At 36.5% G+C, this 23,276-nt stretch overlaps 1 protein-coding gene across 1 annotated transcript in view; it reads left to right on the forward strand.

The window, feature by feature from the left end:
• Positions 1 to 23,276, forward strand: part of LOC135570746 (protein sidekick-1-like) — a gene marked incomplete at its 5' end in the record, with an annotated part of 232,699 nt that overhangs the window by 106,108 nt on the left and 103,315 nt on the right. Inside the window, 7 exon segments of the mRNA XM_065016697.1 lie at positions 1 to 64; positions 1,136 to 1,331; positions 2,227 to 2,325; positions 14,621 to 14,836; positions 16,434 to 16,524; positions 16,526 to 16,559; positions 22,930 to 23,054. The exon segment at positions 1 to 64 is cut by the window's left edge and continues 52 nt beyond it. Of these exon segments, the coding sequence (XP_064872769.1) occupies positions 1 to 64; positions 1,136 to 1,331; positions 2,227 to 2,325; positions 14,621 to 14,836; positions 16,434 to 16,524; positions 16,526 to 16,559; positions 22,930 to 23,054 (825 nt within the window).

Below are 23,276 nucleotides of genomic sequence, written 5' to 3' on the forward strand. Positions count from 1 at the left end.
TATCAGATTCACCTGGAACCCTCCGCCTCAGCAGTTCATCAACGGGATCAACCAGGGATACAAGGTAGGAACCAGTCAATCAACCAGGGATACAAGGTAGGAACCAGTCAATCAACTAGGGATACAAGATAGGAACCAGTCAATCAACCAGGGATACAAGGTAGGAACCAGTCAATCAACCAGGGATACAAGGTAGGAACCAGTCAATCAACCAGGGATACAAGGTAGGAACCAGTCAATCAACCAGGGATACAAGGTAGGAACCAGTCAATCAACCAGGGATAGGGTTGGGGTTATCCCAGTTTTAGGTTTAGCCCATGGTTAGGTTTAGCCCAGGGTAAAGATTAGGTTAATCCCAGTTTTAGGTTTAGGCCAGGGTAAGGGTTAGGTTAGGGTTAGATTAGGTTAGGGTTAGATTAGGGTTAGGGTTAGCCCACATTGTTCAGGATGTATGTGTTCATGGTTTTCTGAAACATCTCCCCCTCTCTCTTTCCTCCCCTCTCTCTCCCCTCTCCTCCCCTCTCTCTCCCCTCTCCCCCCGTCTCTTTCTCTCTCCTCCCCTCTCTCTCTCCTCCCCTCTCTTTCCTCCCCTCTCTCTCCCCTCTCCCCTCTCTTTTCTCTCTCCTCCCTCTCTCTCTCTCTCTCTCTCTCTCTCTCTCTCTCTCTCTCTCTCTCTCTCTCTCTCCTCCTCCCTCTCTCTCTCCTCCCCTCTCTCTCCCCTTCTCTCCTCCCTCTCTCCTCCCCTCTCTCTCTCCTCCCCTCTCTCTCTCCTTCTCTCCTCCCCACTCTCCTCCCCTTTCTCTCCTCCCCTCTCTCTCCTCCCGTCTCTCTCTCTCCTCCCCTCTCTTTCTCTCCTCCCCTCTCTCTCTCTCCTCCCCTCTCTTTCTCTCCTCCCCTCTCTCCCTCCTCCCATCTCTCTCCCCTTCTCTCCTCCCCTCTCTCTCTCCTCCCCTCTCTCTCTCTCTCTCCTCCCCTCTCTCTCCTCCCCTCTCTCTCACCTCTCTCTCTCCTCCCCTCTCTCCCGTCTTTCTTTCCTGTCTCTCTCTCTCCCATCTCTCTCCCCCCTCCTTACCCTCTCCTCGTCTTTCTCTCCTCTCTCCCCTCACCCCTCTATTTTTCCCTCTCTCTCATTCAGTTGCTAGTCTGGCCAGAGCACTCCCCCGAGGCTGTAACCATAGTGACCATCACCCCCGACTACCCCGGTTCCCGCCTCACCGGATTGGTTGTTGGACTAAGGAAGTTCACCTGGTATCTAGGCTCCACCCTCTGCTTCACCACACCCGGCGATGGACCCAAGAGCCCTCCCATACTGCTACAGACACACGAAGACAGTACGTACACACACACACACACACACACGCACACGCGCACACGCACACACACACGCACACGCGCACACACACAGACACACACACACACACAGACACACACACACACACACAGAAAGATGTAAACACACACACACACACACATATATACACACACACACACACACACACACACACACACACACGCACACACACACACTTCTCTCGCCCTCTCTCCCCCTTCTCTCTCCCTCTCTCCCCCTTCTCTCTCCCTCTCTCCCCCTTCTCTCTCCCTCTATCCCCCTTCTCTCTCCCTCTCTCCCCCTCTATCCCCCTTCTCTCTCCCTCTCTCCCCTCTATCCCCCCTTCTCTCTCCCTCTATCCCCCTTCTCTCTCCTCTCTTCTCTCTCCCTCTCTCCCCCCTTCTCTCTCCCTCTCTCCTCTCTTCTCTCTCCCTCTCTCCCCCTTCTCTCTCCCTCTATCCCCCTTCTCTCTACCTCTCTCCCCCTTCTCTCTCCCTCTATCCCCCCCTTCTCTCTCCCTCTCTCCCCCTTCTCTCTCCCTCTATCCCCCTTCTCTCTCCCTCTCTCCCCCTTCTCTCTCCCTATCTCCCCCTTCTCTCTCCCTCTATCCTCCCTTCTCTCTCCCTCTATCCCCCTTCTCTCTCCCTCTCTCCCCCCTTCTCTCTTCCTCTCTGGGATGGGGGTATTGTACAATAGATATTGATTGTGTGTAGGGCATGTATCAGGGTTAACAGTGGGTATAATTAATGAACAATAGATATTGATTGTGTGTGTGTGTGTGTGTGTGTGTGTGTGTGTGTGTGTGTGTGTGTGTGTGTGTGTGTCTGTGTGTGTGTGTGTGTGTGTGTGTGTGTGTGTGTGTGTGTGTGTGTGTGTGTGTGTGTGTGTGTGTACAGCTCCAGGTCCGGTGGGTCACTTGAGCTTCACTGAAATCCTGGACACGTCTCTGAGGGTGAGCTGGGCAGAGCCTAAAGACAAGAACGGCATCATCACAGGTGAGATGGAACACTGGGGTACTCTAGAACTACAACACTAGAACCCTTCTCTAGAACTACGACCTCTAACTTATATCAGACCTCTAACTATAACTTATATCAGACCTCTAACTATAACTTATATCAGACCTCTAACTATAACTTATATCAGACCTCTAACTATAACTTATATCAGACCTCTAACTATAACTTATATCAGAACTCTAACTATAACTTATATCAGACCTCTAACTATAACTTATATCAGACCTCTAACTATAACTTATATCAGACCTCTAACTTATATCAGACCTCTAACTATAACTTATATTCTAATATCAGACCTCTAACTATAACTTATATCAGACCTCTAACTATAACTTATATCAGACCTCTAACTATAACTTATATAACTTATATCAGACCTCTAACTATATATCAGACCTCTAACTATAACTTATATCAGACCTCTAACTATAACTTATATCAGACCTCTAACTATAACTTATATCAGACCTCTAACTATAACTTATATCAGACCTCTAACTATAACTTATATCAGACCTCTAACTATAACTTATATCAGACCTCTAACTATAACTTATATCAGACCTCTAACTATAACTTATATCAGACCTCTAACTATAACTTATATCAGACCTCTAACTATAACTTATATCAGACCTCTAACTATAACTTATATCAGACCTCTAACTATAACTTATATCAGACCTCTAACTATAACTTATATCAGACCTCTAACTTATATCAGACCTCTAACTATAACTTATATCAGACCTCTAACTATAACTTATATCAGACCTTATCTAACTATAACTTATATCAGACCTCTAACTATAACTTATATCAGACCTCTAACTATAACTTATATCAGACCTCTAACTATAACTTATATCAGACCTCTAACTATAACTTATATCAGACCTCTAACTATAACTTATATCAGACCTCTAACTATAACTTATATCAGACCTCTAACTATAACTTATATCAGACCTCTAACTATAACTTATATCAGACCCTAACTATAACTTATATCAGACCTCTAACTCTTATATCAACTCTAACTATAACTTATATCAGACCTCTAACTATAACTTATATCAGACCTCTAACTATAACTTATATCAGACCTCTAACTATAACTTATATCAGACCTCTAACTATAACTTATATCAGACCTAACTATAACTATACTCTATATCAGACCTCTAACTATAACTTATATCAGACCTCTAACTATAACTTATATCAGACCTCTAACTATAACTTATATCAGACCTCTAACTATAACTTATATCAGACCTAACTTATATCAGACCTCTAACTTATATCAGACCTAACTAACTTATATCAGACTCTAACTATATCAGACCTCTAACTATAACTTATATCAGACCTCTAACATACCAGACCTCTAACTATAACTTATATCAGACCTCTAACTATAACTTATATCAGACCTCTCTAACTATAACTTATATCAGACCTCTAACTATAACTATATCAGACCTCTAACTATAACTTATATCAGACCTCTAACTATAACTTATCTCAGACCTCTAACTATAACTTATATCAGACCTCTAACTATAACTTATATCAGACCTCTAACTATAACTTATATCAGACCTCTAACTATAACTTATATCAGACCTCTAACTATAACTTATATCAGACTAACTCTAACTTATATCAGACCTCTAACTCTATCAGACTATAACTTATATCAGACCTCTAACTATAACTTATATCAGACCTCTAACTATAACTTATATCAGACCTCTAACTATAACTTATATCAGACCTCTAACTATAACTTATATCAGACCTCTAACTATAACTTATATCAGACCTCTAACTATAACTTATATCAGACCTCTAACTATAACTTATATCAGACCTCTAACTATAACTTATATCAGACCTCTAACTATAACTTATATCAGACCTCTAACTATAACTTATATCAGACCTCTAACTATAACTTATATCAGACCTCTAACTATAACTTATATCAGACCTCTAACTATAACTTATATCAGACCTCTAACTATAACTTATATCAGACCTCTAACTATAACTTATATCAGACCTCTAACTATAACTTATATCAGACCTCTAACTATAACTTATATCAGACCTCTAACTATAACTTATATCAGACCTCTAACTATAACTTATATCAGACCTCTAACTATAACTTATATCAGACCTCTAACTATAACTTATATCAGACCTCTAACTATAACTTATATCAGACCTCTAACTATAACTTATATCAGACCTCTAACTATAACTTATATCAGACCTCTAACTTATACCAGACCTCTAACTATAACTTATATCAGACCTCTAACTATAACTTATATCAGACCTCTAACTATAACTTATATCAGACCTCTAACTATAACTTATATCAGACCTCTAACTATAACTTATCTATAACTTATATCAGACCTCTAACTTATATCAGACCTCTAACTATAACTTATATCAGACCTCTAACTATAACTTATATCAGACCTCTAACTATAACTTATATCAGACCTCTAACTTATATCAGACCTCTAACTATAACTTATATCAGACCTCTAACTATAACTTATATCAGACCTCTAACTATAACTTATATCAGACTCTAACTATAACTTATATCAGACCTCTAACTAACTTATACCAGACCTCTAACTATAACTTATATCAGACCTCTAACTATAACTTATATCAGACCTCTAACTATAACTTATATCAGACCTCTAACTATAACTTATATCAGACCTCTAACTATAACTTATATCAGACCTCTAACTATAACTTATATCAGACCTCTAACTATAACTTATATCAGACCTCTAACTATAACTTATATCAGACCTCTAACTTATATATCAGACCTCTAACTATATATCAGACCTCTAACTATAACTTATATCAGAACTCTAACTATAACTTATATCAGACCTCTAACTATAACTTATATCAGACCTCTAACTATAACTTATATCAGACCTCTAACTATAACTTATATCAGACCTCTAACTATAACTTATATCAGACCTCTAACTATAACTTATATCAGACCTCTAACTATAACTTATATCAGACCTCTAACTATAACTTATATCAGACCTCTAACTATAACTTATATCAGACCTCTAACTATAACTTATATCAGACCTCTAACTATAACTTATATCAGACCTCTAACTATAACTTATATCAGACCTCTAACTATAACTTATATCAGACCTCTAACTATTATATCAGACCTCTAACTATAACTTATATCAGACCTCTAACTATAACTTATATCAGACCTCTAACTATAACTTATATCAGACCTCTAACTATAACTTATATCAGACCTCTAACTATAACTTATATCAGACCTCTAACTATAACTTATATCAGACCTCTAACTATAACTTATATCAGACCTCTAACTATAACTTATATCAGACCTCTAACTATAACTTATATCAGACCTCTAACTATAACTTATATCAGACCTCTAACTATAACTTATATCAGACCTCTAACTATAACTTATATCAGACCTCTAACTATAACTTATATCAGACCTCTAACTATAACTTATATCAGACCTCTAACTATAACTTATATCAGACCTCTAACTATAGACCTCTAACTTATCAGACCTCTAACTATAACTTATATCAGAACTCTAACTATAACTTATATCAGACCTCTAACTATAACTTATATCAGACCTCTAACTATAACTTATATCAGACCTCTAACTATAACTTATATCAGACTCTAGACCTCTAACTATAACTTATATCAGACCTCTAACTATAACTTATATCAGACCTCTAACTATAACTTATATCAGACCTCTAACTATAACTTATATCAGACCTCTAACTATAACTTATATCAGACATCTAACTATAACTTATACCAGACCTCTAACTATAACTTATATCAGACCTCTAACTATAACTTATATCAGACCTCTAACTATATCTTATATCAGACCTCTAACTTATATCAGACCTCTAACTATAACTTATATCAGACCTCTAACTATAACTTATATCAGACCTCTAACTATAACTTATATCAGACCTCTAACTATAACTTATATCAGACCTCTAACTATAACTTATATCAGACCTCTAACTATAACTTATATCAGACCTCTAACTATAACTTATATCAGACCTCTAACTATAACTTATATCAGACCTCTAACTATAACTTATATCAGACCTAACTATAACTTATATCAGACCTCTAACTATTATATCAGACCTCTAACTATAACTTATATCAGACCTCTAACTATAACTTATATCAGACCTCTAACTATAACTTATATCAGACCTCTAACTATAACTTATATCAGACCTCTAACTTATGTCAGACCTCTAACTATAACTTATATCAGACCTCTAACTATAACTTATATCAGACCTCTAACTATAACTTATATCAGACCTCTAACTATAACTTATATCAGACCTCTAACTATAACTTATATCAGACCTCTAACTATAACTTATATCAGACCTCTAACTATAACTTATATCAGACCTCTAACTATAACTTATATCAGACCTCTAACTATAACTTATATCAGACCTCTAACTATAACTTATATCAGACCTCTAACTATAACTTATATCAGACCTCTAACTATAACTTATATCAGACCTCTAACTATAACTTATATCAGACCTCTAACTATAACTTATATCAGACCTCTAACTATAACTTATATCAGACCTCTAACTATAACTTATATCAGACCTCTAACTATAACTTATATCAGACCTCTAACTATAACTTATATCAGACCTCTAACTATAACTTATATCAGACCTCTAACTATAACTTATATCAGACCTCTAACTTATATCAGACCTCTAACTATAACTTATATCAGACCTCTAACTATAACTTATATCAGACCTCTAACTATAACTTATATCAGACCTCTAACTATAACTTATATCAGACCTCTAACTATAACTTCAGACCTCTATAACTTATATCAGATAACTTATATCAGACCTCTAACTATAACTTATATCAGACCTCTAACTATAACTTATATCAGACCTCTAACTATAACTTATATCAGACCTCTCAGACCTCTAATATAACTTATATCAGACCTCTAACTATAACTTATATCAGACCTCTAACTATAACTTATATCAGACCTCTAACTATAACTTATATCAGACCTCTAACTATAACTTATATCAGACCTCTAACTTATATCAGACCTCTAACTATAACTTATATCAGACCTCTAACTATAACTTATATCAGACCTCTAACTATAACTTATACCAGACCTCTAACTATAACTTATATCAGACCTCTAACTATAACTTATATCAGACCTCTAACTATAACTTATATCAGACCTCTAACTATAACTTATATCAGACCTCTAACTATAACTTATATCAGACCTCTAACTTATGTCAGACCTCTAACTTATACCAGACCTCTAACTATAACTTATACCAGAACTCTAACTATAACTTATATCAGACCTCTAACTATAACTTATATCAGACCTCTAACTATAACTTATATCAGACCTCTAACTATAACTTATATCAGACCTCTAACTATAACTTATATCAGACCTCTAACTATAACTTATATCAGACCTCTAACTATAACTTATATCAGACCTCTAACTATAACTTATATCAGACCTCTAACTATAACTTATATCAGACCTCTAACTATAACTTATATCAGACCTCTAACTATAACTTATATCAGACCTCTAACTATAACTTATATCAGACCTCTAACTATAACTTATATCAGACCTCTAACTTATATCAGACCTCTAACTATAACTTATATCAGACCTCTAACTATAACTTATATCAGACCTCTAACTATAACTTATATCAGACCTCTAACTATAACTTATATCAGATAACTTATATCAGACCTCTAACTATAACTTATATCAGACCTCTAACTATAACTTATATCAGACCTCTAACTATAACTTATATCAGACCTCTAACTATAACTTATATCAGACCTCTAACTATAACTTATATCAGACCTCTAACTATAACTTATATCAGACTCTAACTAACTTATATCAGACCTCTAACTTATATCAGACCTCTAACTATAACTTATAACCTCTAACTTATATCAGACCTCTAACTTATATCAGACTCTAAACTTATATCAGACCTCTAACTATAACTTATATCAGACCTCTAACTATAACTTATATCAGACCTCTAACTATAACTTATATCAGACCTCTAACTATAACTTATAACAGACCTCTAACTATAACTTATATCAGAACTAACTATAACTTATATCAGACCTCTAACTATAACTTATATCAGACCTCTAACTATAACTTATATCAGACCTCTAACTATAACTTATATCAGACCTCTAACTTATATCAGACCTCTAACTTATATCAGACCTCTAACTATAACTTATATCAGACCTCTAACTATAACTTATATCAGACCTCTAACTATAACTTATATCAGACCTCTAACTATAACTTATATCAGACCTCTAACTATAACTTATATCAGACCTCTAACTATAACTTATATCAGACCTCTAACTATAACTTATATCAGACCTCTAACTTATATCAGACCTCTAACTATAACTTATATCAGACCTCTAACTATAACTTATATCAGACCTCTAACTATAACTTATATCAGACCTCTAACTATAACTTATATCAGACCTCTAACTATAACTTATACCAGACCTCTAACTATAACTTATATCAGACCTCTAACTATAACTTATACCAGACCTCTAACTATAACTTATACCAGACCTCTAACTATAACTTATATCAGACCTCTAACTATAACTTATATCAGACCTCTAGCTCTAGAACTCTATAACTTATACCAGACCTCTAACTATAACTTAATCAGACCTCCTCTAACTATAACTTATATCAGACCTCTAACTATAACTTATAACAGACCTCTAACTATAACTTATATCAGACCTCTAACTATAACTTATATCAGAACTCTAACATAACTTATATCAGACCTCTAACTTATATCAGACTCTAAAGTATATAGACCTCTAACTATAACATATCAGACCTCTAGCTCTAGAACCTCTAACTATAACTTATACCAGACCTCTAACTATAACATATCAGACCTCTAACTATAGCTCTATATCAGACCTCTAACTATAACTTATATAGACCTCTAACTTATATCAGACCTCTAACTATAACTTATATCAGACCTCTAACTATAACTATCTCAGACCTCTAACTATAACTTATATCAGACCTCTAACTATAACTTATATAGACCTCTAACTATAACTATATACCAGACCTCTAGAACTATAACTTATATCAGACCTCTAACTATAACTTATACCAGACCTCTAGAACTATAACTTATATCAGAACTCTAACTATAACTTATATCAGACCTCTAACTATATCAGACCTCTAACTTATATCAGACCTCTAACTATAACTTATATCAGACCTCTAACTATAACTTATAGCTCAGACCTCTAACTATAAAGTATATCAGACCTCTAAATAACTTATATCAGACCTCTAACTATAACTTATAAGCTAACTAGAACTATATCAGACCTCTAACTATAACTTATATCAGACCTCTAACTATAACTTATATCAGACCTCTAACTATAACTTATATCAGACCTCTAAGAATATCAGACCTCTAACTATAACTTATATCAGACCTAGAACTAAATCAGACCTCTAACTATAACTTATATCAGCTCTAGAACTTATATCAGACCTCTAACTATAACTTATACCAGACTAACTTATATCAGACCTCTAACTATAACTTATATCAGACCTCTAACTATAACTTATATCAGACAGACTCTAACTATAACTTATATCAGACCTCTAACTATAACTATATCAGACCTCTAACTATAACTCAGACCTCTAACTATAACTTATATCAGACCTCTAACTATAACTTATACCAGACCTCTAACTTATATCAGACCTCTAACTATAACTTATATCAGCTCTAGAACTTATATCAGACCTCTAACTATAACTTATATCAGACCTCTAACTATAACTTATACCAGACCTCTAACTATAACTTATATCAGACCTCTAACTATAACTTATATCAGACCTCTAACTATAACTTATATCAGGGCGGTAGATAACAGTGGTTTCCTTGACAAGGGTAGAAATGGAGCTTTCCAGAAATGCCAGAAGTTGTTTACTGTCCTACTAATAGTCACCAAACAGCGTTAGTGTTTCCCAGGAAACAGGAAAAAAGAAACCACAACTTATATTTGCTGACCGCGACACGAGAGCTGCAACACAGATGAATGAATAACAACACTGGAACACTAAGTACATAGCTCTAGAACCTCAACACTAAAGTACATAGCTCTAGAACTAGAACAGTAAAGTAGTTAGCTCTAGAACCTCAACACTAAAGTACATAGCTCTAGAACTAGAACAGTAAAGTAGTTAGCTCTAGAACCTCAACATTGAAGTAGTTAGCTCTAGAACTAGAACAGTAAAGTAGTTAGCTCTAGAACTAGAACAGTAAAGTAGTTAGCTCTAGAACTAGAACAGTAAAGTAGTTAGCTCTAGAACCTCAACACTAAAGTAGTTAGCTCTAGAACTAGAACAGTAAAGTAGTTAGCTCTAGAACTAGAACAGTAAAGTAGTTAGCTCTAGAACTAGAACAGTAAAGTAGTTAGCTCTAGAACTAGAACAGTAAAGTAGTTAGCTCTAGAACTAGAACAGTAAAGTAGTTAGCTCTAGAACTAGAACAGTAAAGTAGTTAGCTCTAGAACCTCAACACTAAAGTACATAGCTCTAGAACTAGAACAGTAAAGTAGTTAGCTCTAGAACTAGAACAGTAAAGTAGTTAGCTCTAGAACCTCAACACTAAAGTACATAGCTCTAGAACTAGAACAGTAAAGTAGTTAGCTCTAGAACCTCAACATTAAAATAGTTAGCTCTAGAACTAGAACAGTAAAGTAGTTAGCTCTAGAACTAGAACAGTAAAGTAGTTAGCTCTAGAACCTCAACACTAAAGTACATAGCTCTAGAACTAGAACAGTAAAGTAGTTAGCTCTAGAACTCAACCTCAACACAGAACAGTAGTTAGCTCTAGAACTAGAACAGTAAAGTAGTTAGCTCTAGAACTAGAACAGTAAAGTAGTTAGCTCTAGAACTAGAACAGTAAAGTAGTTAGCTCTAGAACTAGAACAGTAAAGTAGTTAGCTCTAGAACTAGAACAGTAAAGTAGTTAGCTCTAGAACCTCAACACTAAAGTACATAGCTCTAGAACTAGAACAGTAATGTAGTTAGCTCTAGAACCTCAACACTAAAGTAGTTAGCTCTAGAACTAGAACAGTAAAGTAGTTAGCTCTAGAACTAGAACAGTAAAGTAGTTAGCTCTAGAACTAGAACAGTAAAGTAGTTAGCTCTAGAACTAGAACAGTAAAGTAGTTAGCTCTAGAACCTCAACACTAAAGTACATAGCTCTATAACTAGAACAGTAAAGTAAGCTCTACAACCTCAACTACAAGAGTACATAGCTCTAGAACTAGAACAGTAAAGTAGTTAGCTCTAGAACCTCAACACTAAAGTACATAGCTCTATAACTAGAACAGTAAAGTAGTTAGCTCTAGAACCTCAACACCAAAGTACATAGCTCTAGAACTAGAACAGTAAAGTAGTTAGCTCTAGAACCTCAACACTAAAGTACATAGCTCTAGAATTAGAACAGTAAAGTAGTTAGCTCTAGAACCTCAACACTAAAGTACATAGCTCTAGAACTAGAACAGTAAAGTAGTTAGCTCTATAACCTCAACACTAAAGTACATAGCTCTAGAACTAGAACAGTAAAGTAGTTAGCTCTAGAACCTCAACACAAAAGTACATAGCTCTAGAACTACCACACGAAAGTACATAACTCTAGAACTACAACACTAAAGTACATAGCTCTAGAACTACAGCACTAAAGTACATAACTATAGAACTACAACACTAAAGTACATAGCTCTAGAACTACCACACTAAATTACATAGCTCTAGAACTACAACACTAAAGTACATAGCTCTAGAACTACAACACTAAAGTACATAGCTCTAGAATTCTAAAGTACATAGCTCTAGAACTACAACACTAAAGTACATAGCTCTAGAATTCTAAAGTACATAGCTCTAGAACTACAACACTAAAGTACATAGCTCTAGAATACTAAATTACGTAGCTCTAGAACTACAACACTAACTTACATAGCTCTAGAACTACAACTCTAAAGTACATAGCTGTAAAACTACAACACTAAAGTACATAGCTCTAGAACTACAACACTACAGAACTTAGCTCTATAACTAGAACACTAAAGTAGTTCGCTCTAGAACAATGTCTAGTGAAACCTAGTCTACTCTGTCCTCTCTCAGTGAAGTAATGATGTTTCATCTGTTGTTATGCTCGGTATGAGGACAGCCCTGCTGCTTCTCTTCACATTAACTATCCCTCACACACGCGCACACACGCACGCATGTACACACACACACACACACACACACACACACACACACACACACACACACACACACACACACACACGCATGTACACACACACACATACACACACACACATACACACGCACACACACACACACACACAAACACACACACACATACACACACACACACACACATACACACACACACACGCACACACACACACACACACACACATACACACACACACACACACGCATGTACACACACACACATTCACACAAACACACATACACACACACACATGCACACACACACACACACACACATACACACACACATACATACACACATACACACACACATACACACGCACACACGCACATACACACACACACACACACACACACATACACACACACATACATACACACATACACACACACACACACACAAGCACGCACACACACACACACACATACACACACACACACACACACACACACACACACACACACACACACATTCAATTCAATTCAATTCAATTCAAATCAATTTAAGGCTTTTTTCACATGGGAAACATATGTTTACGTTGCCAAAGCAAGATAGATAAACAAAAGTGAAATAAACAACAAAACATTTGTAACAGTAAACAAGTACATAATAAACAAAAGTGAAATAAACAATAACAATTAACAGTAAACATTACACTGACAGAAGTTCCACAAGAATAAAGACATTTCAAATGTCATATTATGTCCATATACAGTGTTGTAGTGATGTGCAAATAGTTAAAGCACAAAAGGGAAAATAAATAAACATAAATATGGGTTGTATTTACAATGGTGTTTGTTATTCACTGGTTGCCCTTTTCTTGTGACAACAGGTCAATAGAAATGGGAGTTTATCAAAATCGGGTTTGTTTTCAAATTCTCTGTGTGTCTGTGTAATCTGAGTGAAATATGTGTCTCTAATATGGTCATACATTGGGCAGGAGGTTAGGAAGTGCAGCTCAGTTTCCACCTCATTTTGTGGGCAGTGAGCACATAGTCTTCTCTTGAGAGCCAATGTGTCAAGTAATTATCTTTTTGTTTTCCATTGATTTGGTTGGGTCTAATTGTGCTGCTGTCCTGGGGCTCCTGGGGCTCTGTGACGTCTGTTTGTGTTTGTGAACAGAGCCCCAGGACCAGCTTGCTTAGGGGACTCTTCGCCAATTCTACTCTGCAGAATTGATAATTAGTGGGTATCGGCCTAATTCTCGCTCTCAATTCAATTAAAGGGCTTTATTGGCATGGGGAACATATGACTACATTGCCAAAGCAAGTGAAATAGATAATTAACAATAATCTCTCTCTCCATCTCCATCTCATCTCTCTCTCTCCATCTCCATCTCTCTCACTCTCTCTCTCTCTCTCTCTCTCTCTCTCTCTCACTCTCTCTCTCCATCTCCATCTCTCTCTGTCTCTCTCTACCTCTCTCTCTCTTTCTTTCTCTACTCTCTCTCTCTCTCTCTCTCTCTCTCTCTCTCTCTCACTCTCTCCATCTCCATCTCTCTCTCTTTCTGTCTCTCTCTACCTCTCTCTCTCTTTCTTTCTCTACCTCTCTCTTTCTCTCTCTCTCTGTCTCTCTCTCTCTCTCTCTCTCACTCTCTCCATCTCCATCTCTCTCTCTCTCTCTGTCTCTCTCTACCTCTCTCTCTTTCTTTCTCTTTCTTTCTCTCTCTCTCTCTCTCTCTCTCTCTCTCTCTCTCTCTGTAGGTTATGTGATATTGTGGTGTGTTTCTGGGTCAGCATCGGGGTCAGGGTCGGAGGGCAATGCGTCATGTGAGGAGCGAGCTCTCTCTAACTCTACCCTGCAATACAAGGTCACCAGCTTGACCTCTATGACATCATACGCCCTGGAGGTCGCCGCCATGACAGCGGCAGGAAGAGGCGTGGCCACCACCTCCACCATCTCCTCTGGAGTTCCACCAGGTCAGACAACATATCATCATCATCATCATCATCATCACATTCCATCATATATATGAGACGTCCACGGCATCACAGAAACAGAGGAGAGAGAGGAGGAGGAGCTCAGAAGATGCCATTATCTTTACCTCCGCTGATAAGTGGCTGTTACTGCACCGGCCATGATACACACACACACACACACACACACACACACACACACACACACACGCACACACACTGGAGTCACAATCATGTAGAACAGCTTAGACAAACAGTCTGTGTGTCTGTGTGTCTGTGTGTCTGCGCGAGAGAGAGGTCAAGATGCAATCATTATTACCCCTTATTAACAGATAATAGATAAGTCATTATTAGCCCTTATTAACAGATAATAGATAAGTCATTATTACGCCTTATTAACCACTAATAGATAAGTCATTATTAGCCCTTATTAACCACTAATATATAAGTCATTATTACCCCTTATTAACCACTAATAGCTACATCATTATTACCCCTTATTAACAGATAATAGATAAGTCATTATTAGCCCTTATTAACCTCTAATAGCTAAGTCATTGAGGGAAACAGAGAGAGAGAGAAACTAAGAGAAACAGAATAGAGACAGAGAGAGAGAGAGAGAGAGAGAGAGAGAGAGAGAGAGAGAGAGAGAGAGAGAAAGGTTTGGAGAGAGACAGTGGTGTGCTCTCTAATTCTGTTGTTGTGTCTGTGTCTCGGAGCTTCCTGGTGTGCCTTCTAACCTGGTGTTGTCTGTGTCTCAGAGCTTCCTGGTGTGCCTTCTAACCTGGTGTTGTGTCTGTGTCTCAGAGCTTCCTGGTGTGCCTTCTAACCTGGTGTTGTGTCTGTGTCTCAGAGCTTCCTGGTGTGCCTTCTAACCTGGTGTTGTCTGTGTCTCAGAGCTTCCTGGTGTGCCTTCTAACCTGGTGTTGTGTCTATGTCTCAGAGCTTCCTGGTGTGCCTTCTAACCTGGTGTTGTCTGTGTCTCAGAGCTTCCTGGTGTGCCTTCTAACCTGTTGTTGTCTGTGTCTCAGAGCTTCCTGGTGTGCCTTCTAACCTGGTGTTGTCTGTGTCTCAGAGCTTCCTGGTGTGCCTTCTAACCTGGTGTTGTGTCTATGTCTCAGAGCTTCCTGGTGTGCCTTCTAACCTGGTGTTGTCTGTGTCTCAGAGCTTCCTGGTGTGCCTTCTAACCTGTTGTTGTCTGTGTCTCAGAGCTTCCTGGTGTGCCTTCTAACCTGGTGTTGTCTGTGTCTCAGAGCTTCCTGGTGTGCCTTCTAACCTGTTGTTGTGTCTATGTCTCAGAGCTTCCTGGTGTGCCTTCTAACCTGGTGTTGTCTATGTCTCAGAGCTTCCTGGTGTGCCTTCTAACCTGGTCCAACATCAGTCTATGTCTCAGAGCTTCCAGGATGTTGACCTTCTAAATGTTGTTGTGTCTATGTCTCAGAGCTTCCTGGTGTGCCTTCTAACCTGGTGTTGTGTCTGTGTCATAGTGAATACTGTTACAGAACCAGATGTTTACATCATAGTGAATATTACAGAACCAGATATGTTTACATCAGAGCTTCCTGGTGTGCCTTCTAACCTGGTGTTGTCTATGTCTCAGAGCTTCCTGGTGTGCCTTCTAACCTGGTCATCTCCAACATCAGCCCTCGCTCCGCCACACAGAACCAGAGGTTCCGAACCCCGGCAGCAGATAGGGAAGACAGATGTCATCTCCAAATGGAATACTGTTACAGAACCAGATGATCATAGTGTCAGGATTTCACTGTGTTACATGGACAGAGCTCCTATCCAGATGTTTACATCATAGTGAATTGTTACAGAACCAGATTTACATCATAGTGAATACCAAGAACCAGATGTTTACATCATAGTGAATAGCTACAAAGCTGATATCAGTAGGTCATCCCTGAACCCGTATATACAAGGAGTATCCAGGGCCCAACGAGTCTCAGAGAAGGAGAGCTGTTACTGAACCAAATGTTTGCATCATAGTGAATACTGTTACAGAACCAGATGTTTACATCATAGTGAATACTGTTACAGAACCAGATGTTTACATCATAGTGAATACTGTTACATGGACAGATGTTTACATCATAGTGAATACTGTTACAGAACCAGATGTTTACATCATAGTGAATACTGTTACAGAACCAGATGTTTACATCATAGTGAATACTGTTACAGAACCAGATGTTTACATCATAGTGAATACTGTTACAGAACCAGATGTTTACATCATAGTGAATACTGTTACAGAACCAGATGTTTACATCATAGTGAATACTGTTACAGAACCAGATGTTTACATCATAGTGAATACTGTTACAGAACCAGATGTTTACATCATAGTGAATACTGTTACAGAACCAGATGTTTACATCATAGTGAATACTGTTACATGGACAGATGTTTACATCATAGTGAATACTGTTACATGGACAGATGTTTACATCATAGTGAATACTGTTACAGAACCAGATGTTTACATCATAGTGAATACTGTTACAGAACCAGATGTTTACATCATAGTGAATACTGTTACATGGACAGATGTTTACATCATAGTGAATACTGTTACAGAACCAGATGTTTACATCATAGTGAATACTGTTACAGAACCAGATGTTTACATCATAGTGAATACTGTTACAGAACCAGATGTTTACATCATAGTGAATACTGTTACAGAACCAGATGTTTACATCATAGTGAATACTGTTACAGAACCAGATGTTTACATCATAGTGAATACTGTTACATGGACAGATGTTTACATCATAGTGAATACTGTTACAGAACCAGATGTTTACATCATAGTGAATACTGTTACAGAACCAGATGTTTACATCATAGTGAATACTGTTACATGGACAGATGTTTACATCATAGTGAATACTGTTACAGAACCAGATGTTTACATCATAGTGAATACTGTTACAGAACCAGATGTTTACATCATAGTGAATACTGTTACAGAACCAGATGTTTACATCATAGTGAATACTGTTACATGGACAGATGTTTACATCATAGTGAATACTGTTACATGGACAGATGTTTACATCATAGTGAATACTGTTACAGAACCAGATGTTTACATCATAGTGAATACTGTTACAGAACCAGATGTTTACATCATAGTGAATACTGTTACAGAACCAGATGTTTACATCATAGTGAATACTGTTACAGAACCAGATGTTTACATCATAGTGAATACTGTTACAGAACCAGATGTTTACATCATAGTGAATACTGTTACAGAACCAGATGTTTACATCATAGTGAATACTGTTACAGAACCAGATGTTTACATCATAGTGAATACTGTTACAGAACCAGATGTTTACATCATAGTGAATACTGTTACTGTTGGAACAGATGTTTACATCATAGTGAATACTGTTACAGAACCAGATGTTTACATCATAGTGAATACTGTTACAGAACCAGATGTTTACATCATAGTGAATACTGTTACAGAACCAGATGTTTACATCATAGTGAATACTGTTACAGAACCAGATGTTTACATCATAGTGAATACTGTTACAGAACCAGATGTTTACATCATAGTGAATACTGTTACATGGACAGATGTTTACATCATAGTGAATACTGTTACAGAACCAGATGTTTACATCATAGTGAATACTGTTACAGAACCAGATGTTTACATCATAGTGAATACTGTTACAGAACCAGATGTTTACATCATAGTGAATACTGTTACAGAACCAGATGTTTACATCATAGTGAATACTGTTACAGAAGCAGATGTTTACATCATAGTGAATACTGTTACAGAACCAGATGTTTACATCATAGTGAATACTGTTACAGAAGCAGATGTTTACACCATAGTGAATACTAGATGTTTACATCATAGTGAATACTGTTACAGAAGCAGATGTTTACATCATAGTGAATACTGTTACAGAACCAGATGTTTACATCATAGTGAATACTGTTACATGGACAGATGTTTACATCATAGTGAATACTGTTACAGAACCAGATGTTTACATCATAGTGAATACTGTTACATGGACAGATGTTTACATCATAGTGAATACTGTTACAGAACCAGATGTTTACATCATAGTGAATACTGTTACAGAACCAGATGTTTACATCATAGTGAATACTGTTACAGGACAGATGTTTACATCATAGTGAATACTGTTTACATAGTGAATACAGAAGATGTTTACATCATAGTGAATACTGTTACAGAACCAGATGTTTACATCATAGTGAATACTGTTACAGATGTTTATCATAGTGAATACTGTTACAGAACCAGATGTTTACATCATAGTGAATACTGTTACAGAACCAGATGTTTACATCATAGTGAATACTGTTACAGAACCAGATGTTTACATCATAGTGAATACTGTTACATGGAATCAGATGTTTACATCATAGTGAATACTGTTACAGAACCAGATGTTTACATCATAGTGAATACTGTTACAGAACCAGATGTTTACATCATAGTGAATACTGTTACAGAACCAGATGTTTACATCATAGTGAATACTGTTACCAGATGTTTACATCAGATACAGAACCAGATTTACATCATAGTGAATACTGTTACAGAACCAGATGTTTACATCATAGTGAATACTGTTACAGAACCAGATGTTTACATGTTTACATCAGTGAATACTGTTACAGAACCAGATGTTTACATCATAGTGAATACTGTTACATGGACAGATGTTTACATCATAGTGAATACTGTTACAGAACCAGATGTTTACATCATAGTGAATACTGTTACAGAACCAGATGTTTACATCATAGTGAATACTGTTACAGAACCAGATGTTTACATCATAGTGAATACTGTTACATGGAACAGATGTTTACATCATAGTGAATACTGTTACAGAACCAGATGTTTACATCATAGTGAATACTGTTACAGAACCAGATGTTTACATCATAGTGAATACTGTTACAGAACCAGATGTTTACATCATAGTGAATACTGTTACATGGACAGATGTTTACATCATAGTGAATACTGTTACAGAACCAGATGTTTACATCATAGTGAATACTGTTACAGAACCAGATGTTTACATCATAGTGAATACTGTTACATGGACAGATGTTTACATCATAGTGAATACTGTTACAGAACCAGATGTTTACATCATAGTGAATACTGTTACATGGACAGATGTTTACATCATAGTGAATACTGTTACAGAACCAGATGTTTACATCATAGTGAATACTGTTACATGGACAGATGTTTACATCATAGTGAATACTGTTACAGAACCAGATGTTTACATCATAGTGAATACTGTTACAGAACCAGATGTTTACATCATAGTGAATACTGTTACAGAAGCAGATGTTTACACCATAGTGAATACTAGATGTTTACATCATAGTGAATACTGTTACAGAAGCAGATGTTTACATCATAGTGAATACTGTTACAGAAGCAGATGTTTACATCATAGTGAATACTGTTACATGGACAGATGTTTACATCATAGTGAATACTGTTACAGAACCAGATGTTTACATCATAGTGAATACTGTTACAGAACCAGATGTTTACATCATAGTGAATACTGTTACAGAACCAGATGTTTACATCATAGTGAATACTGTTACAGAACCAGATGTTTACATCATAGTGAATACTGTTACAGAACCAGATGTTTACATCATAGTGAATACTGTTACATGGACAGATGTTTACATCATAGTGAATACTGTTACAGAACCAGATGTTTACATCATAGTGAATACTGTTACAGAACCAGATGTTTACATCATAGTGAATACTGTTACATGGACAGATGTTTACATCATAGTGAATACTGTTACAGAACCAGATGTTTACATCATAGTGAATACTGTTACATGGACAGATGTTTACATCATAGTGAATACTGTTACAGAACCAGATGTTTACATCATAGTGAATACTGTTACAGAAGCAGATGTTTACATCATAGTGAATACTGTTACAGAAGCAGATGTTTACATCATAGTGAATACTATTACATGGACAGATGTTTACATCATAGTGAATACTGTTAGAGAACCAGATGTTTACATCATAGTGAATACTGTTACAGAACCAGATGTTTACATCATAGTGATGTTTACTAGTTACAGAACCAGATGTTTACATCATAGTGAATACTGTTACAGAACCAGATGTTTACATCATAGTGAATACTGTTACAGAACCAGATGTTTACATCATAGTGAATGTTTACATCATAGTGAATAGTTACAACCAGATGTTTACATCATAGTGAATACTATTACATGGACAGATGTTTACATCATAGTGAATACTGTTAGAGAACCAGATGTTTACATCATAGTGAATACTGTTACAGAACCAGATGTTTACATCATAGTGAATACTGTTACAGAACCAGATGTTTACATCATAGTGAATACTGTTACAGAACCAGATGTTTACATCATAGTGAATACTGTTACAGAACCAGATGTTTACATCATAGTGAATACTGTTACAGAACCAGATGTTTACATCATAGTGAATACTGTTACAGAACCAGATGTTTACATCATAGTGAATACTGTTACATGGACAGATGTTTACATCATAGTGAATACTGTTACAGAACCAGATGTTTACATCATAGTGAATACTGTTACAGAACCAGATGTTTACATCATAGTGAATACTGTTACAGAACCAGATGTTTACATCATAGTGAATACTGTTACAGAACCAGATGTTTACATCATAGTGAATACTGTTACAGAACCAGATGTTTACATCATAGTGAATACTGTTACAGAACCAGATGTTTACATCATAGTGAATACTGTTACAGAACCAGATGTTTACATCATAGTGAATACTGTTACATGAACCAGATGTTTACATCATAGTGAATACTGTTACAGAACCAGATGTTTACATCATAGTGAATACTGTTACAGAACCAGATGTTTACATCATAGTGAATACTGTTACATGGACAGATGTTTACATCATAGTGAATACTGTTACAGAACCAGATGTTTACATCATAGTGAATACTGTTACATGGACAGATGTTTACATCATAGTGAATACTGTTACAGAACCAGATGTTTACATCATAGTGAATACTATTACATGGACAGATATTTACATCATAGTGAATACTGTTACAGAACCAGATGTTTACATCATAGTGAATACTGTTTCAGAACCAGATGTTTACATCATAGTGAATACTGTTACATGGACAGATGTTTACATCATAGTGAATACTGTTAGAGAACCAGATGTTTACATCATAGTGAATACTGTTACATGGACAGATGTTTACATCATAGTGAATGTTGTTCTGATGTTCTAAGTTATGTTCTAACTGATGTTCTAAGTGATATTCTAACTGATGTTCTAACTGATGTTTTAAGTTATGTTCTAACTGATGTTCTAACCGATGTTCTGCTGTTCTTAGTTATGTTCTAAGTAATGTTCTAAGTGATGTTATATTCTGATTGCTTCTTCACCTTCACCAAACTGATGTTCTAAGTGATTATCTAAATTATGTTCTAAGTGATGTTCTAAGGGATGTTCTAAGTTATATTCTAGCTGATGTTCTAACTGATGTTCTGATGTTCTAAGTTATGTTTTAAGTAATGTTATATTCTGATTGCTTCTTCACCTTCACCTGAGTGATGTTCTAAGTGATGATCTAACTGATGTTCTAAGTGATGTTCTAAGTGATGTTCTAAGTGATGATCTAACTGATGTTCTAAGGGATGTTCTAACCGATGTTTCAAAGTGATGTTCTAACTGATGTTCTAACTGATGTTCTGATGTTCTAAGTTATGTTCTAAGTGATGTTATATTCTGATTGCTTCTTCACCTTCACCTAAGTGATGTTCTAAGTGATGATCTAACTGATGTTCTTAGTGATGATCTAACTGATGTTCTAACTGATGTTCTAAGTTTTGTTCTAACTGATGTTCTTAGTGATGATCTAACTGATGTTCTGATGTTCAAAGTTATGTTCTAAGTGATGTTATATTCTGATTGCATCATCAACTATTGCGTTCTCCTGTAGGTGGTGAGAGAGAGGGGTGGAGAGAGGGATGGGAAGGAGGAGGAGTGGAGAGTCGTGTATGAGAGAGAGAACAGAGAGAAGCAGCCTGATGTCGACTCAATGGAAATACCAGACCTCCTCCCCTTCACACTGTACAGGTAGAGAACAGACACACACACAGCCTGTGATGTATCAAACGCATTATGAAGTGATTCACTCCTCTGGTTTCCTCACCCTCCTTTTATCCCTCTTTCACACCCTGCCCTTTCTCTGTCTGTCTCTGTCCTCTCTCTCTGTCTCTCTGTCTGTCCTCTCTCTCTGTCCTCTCTCTCTGTCCTCTCTCTCTGTCTCTCTGTCTCTGTCTCTCTCTCTGCCCTCTC

This window comes from Oncorhynchus nerka, unplaced genomic scaffold (assembly GCF_034236695.1).
Source record: "Oncorhynchus nerka isolate Pitt River unplaced genomic scaffold, Oner_Uvic_2.0 unplaced_scaffold_906, whole genome shotgun sequence".
NCBI lineage: Eukaryota > Metazoa > Chordata > Actinopteri > Salmoniformes > Salmonidae > Oncorhynchus > Oncorhynchus nerka.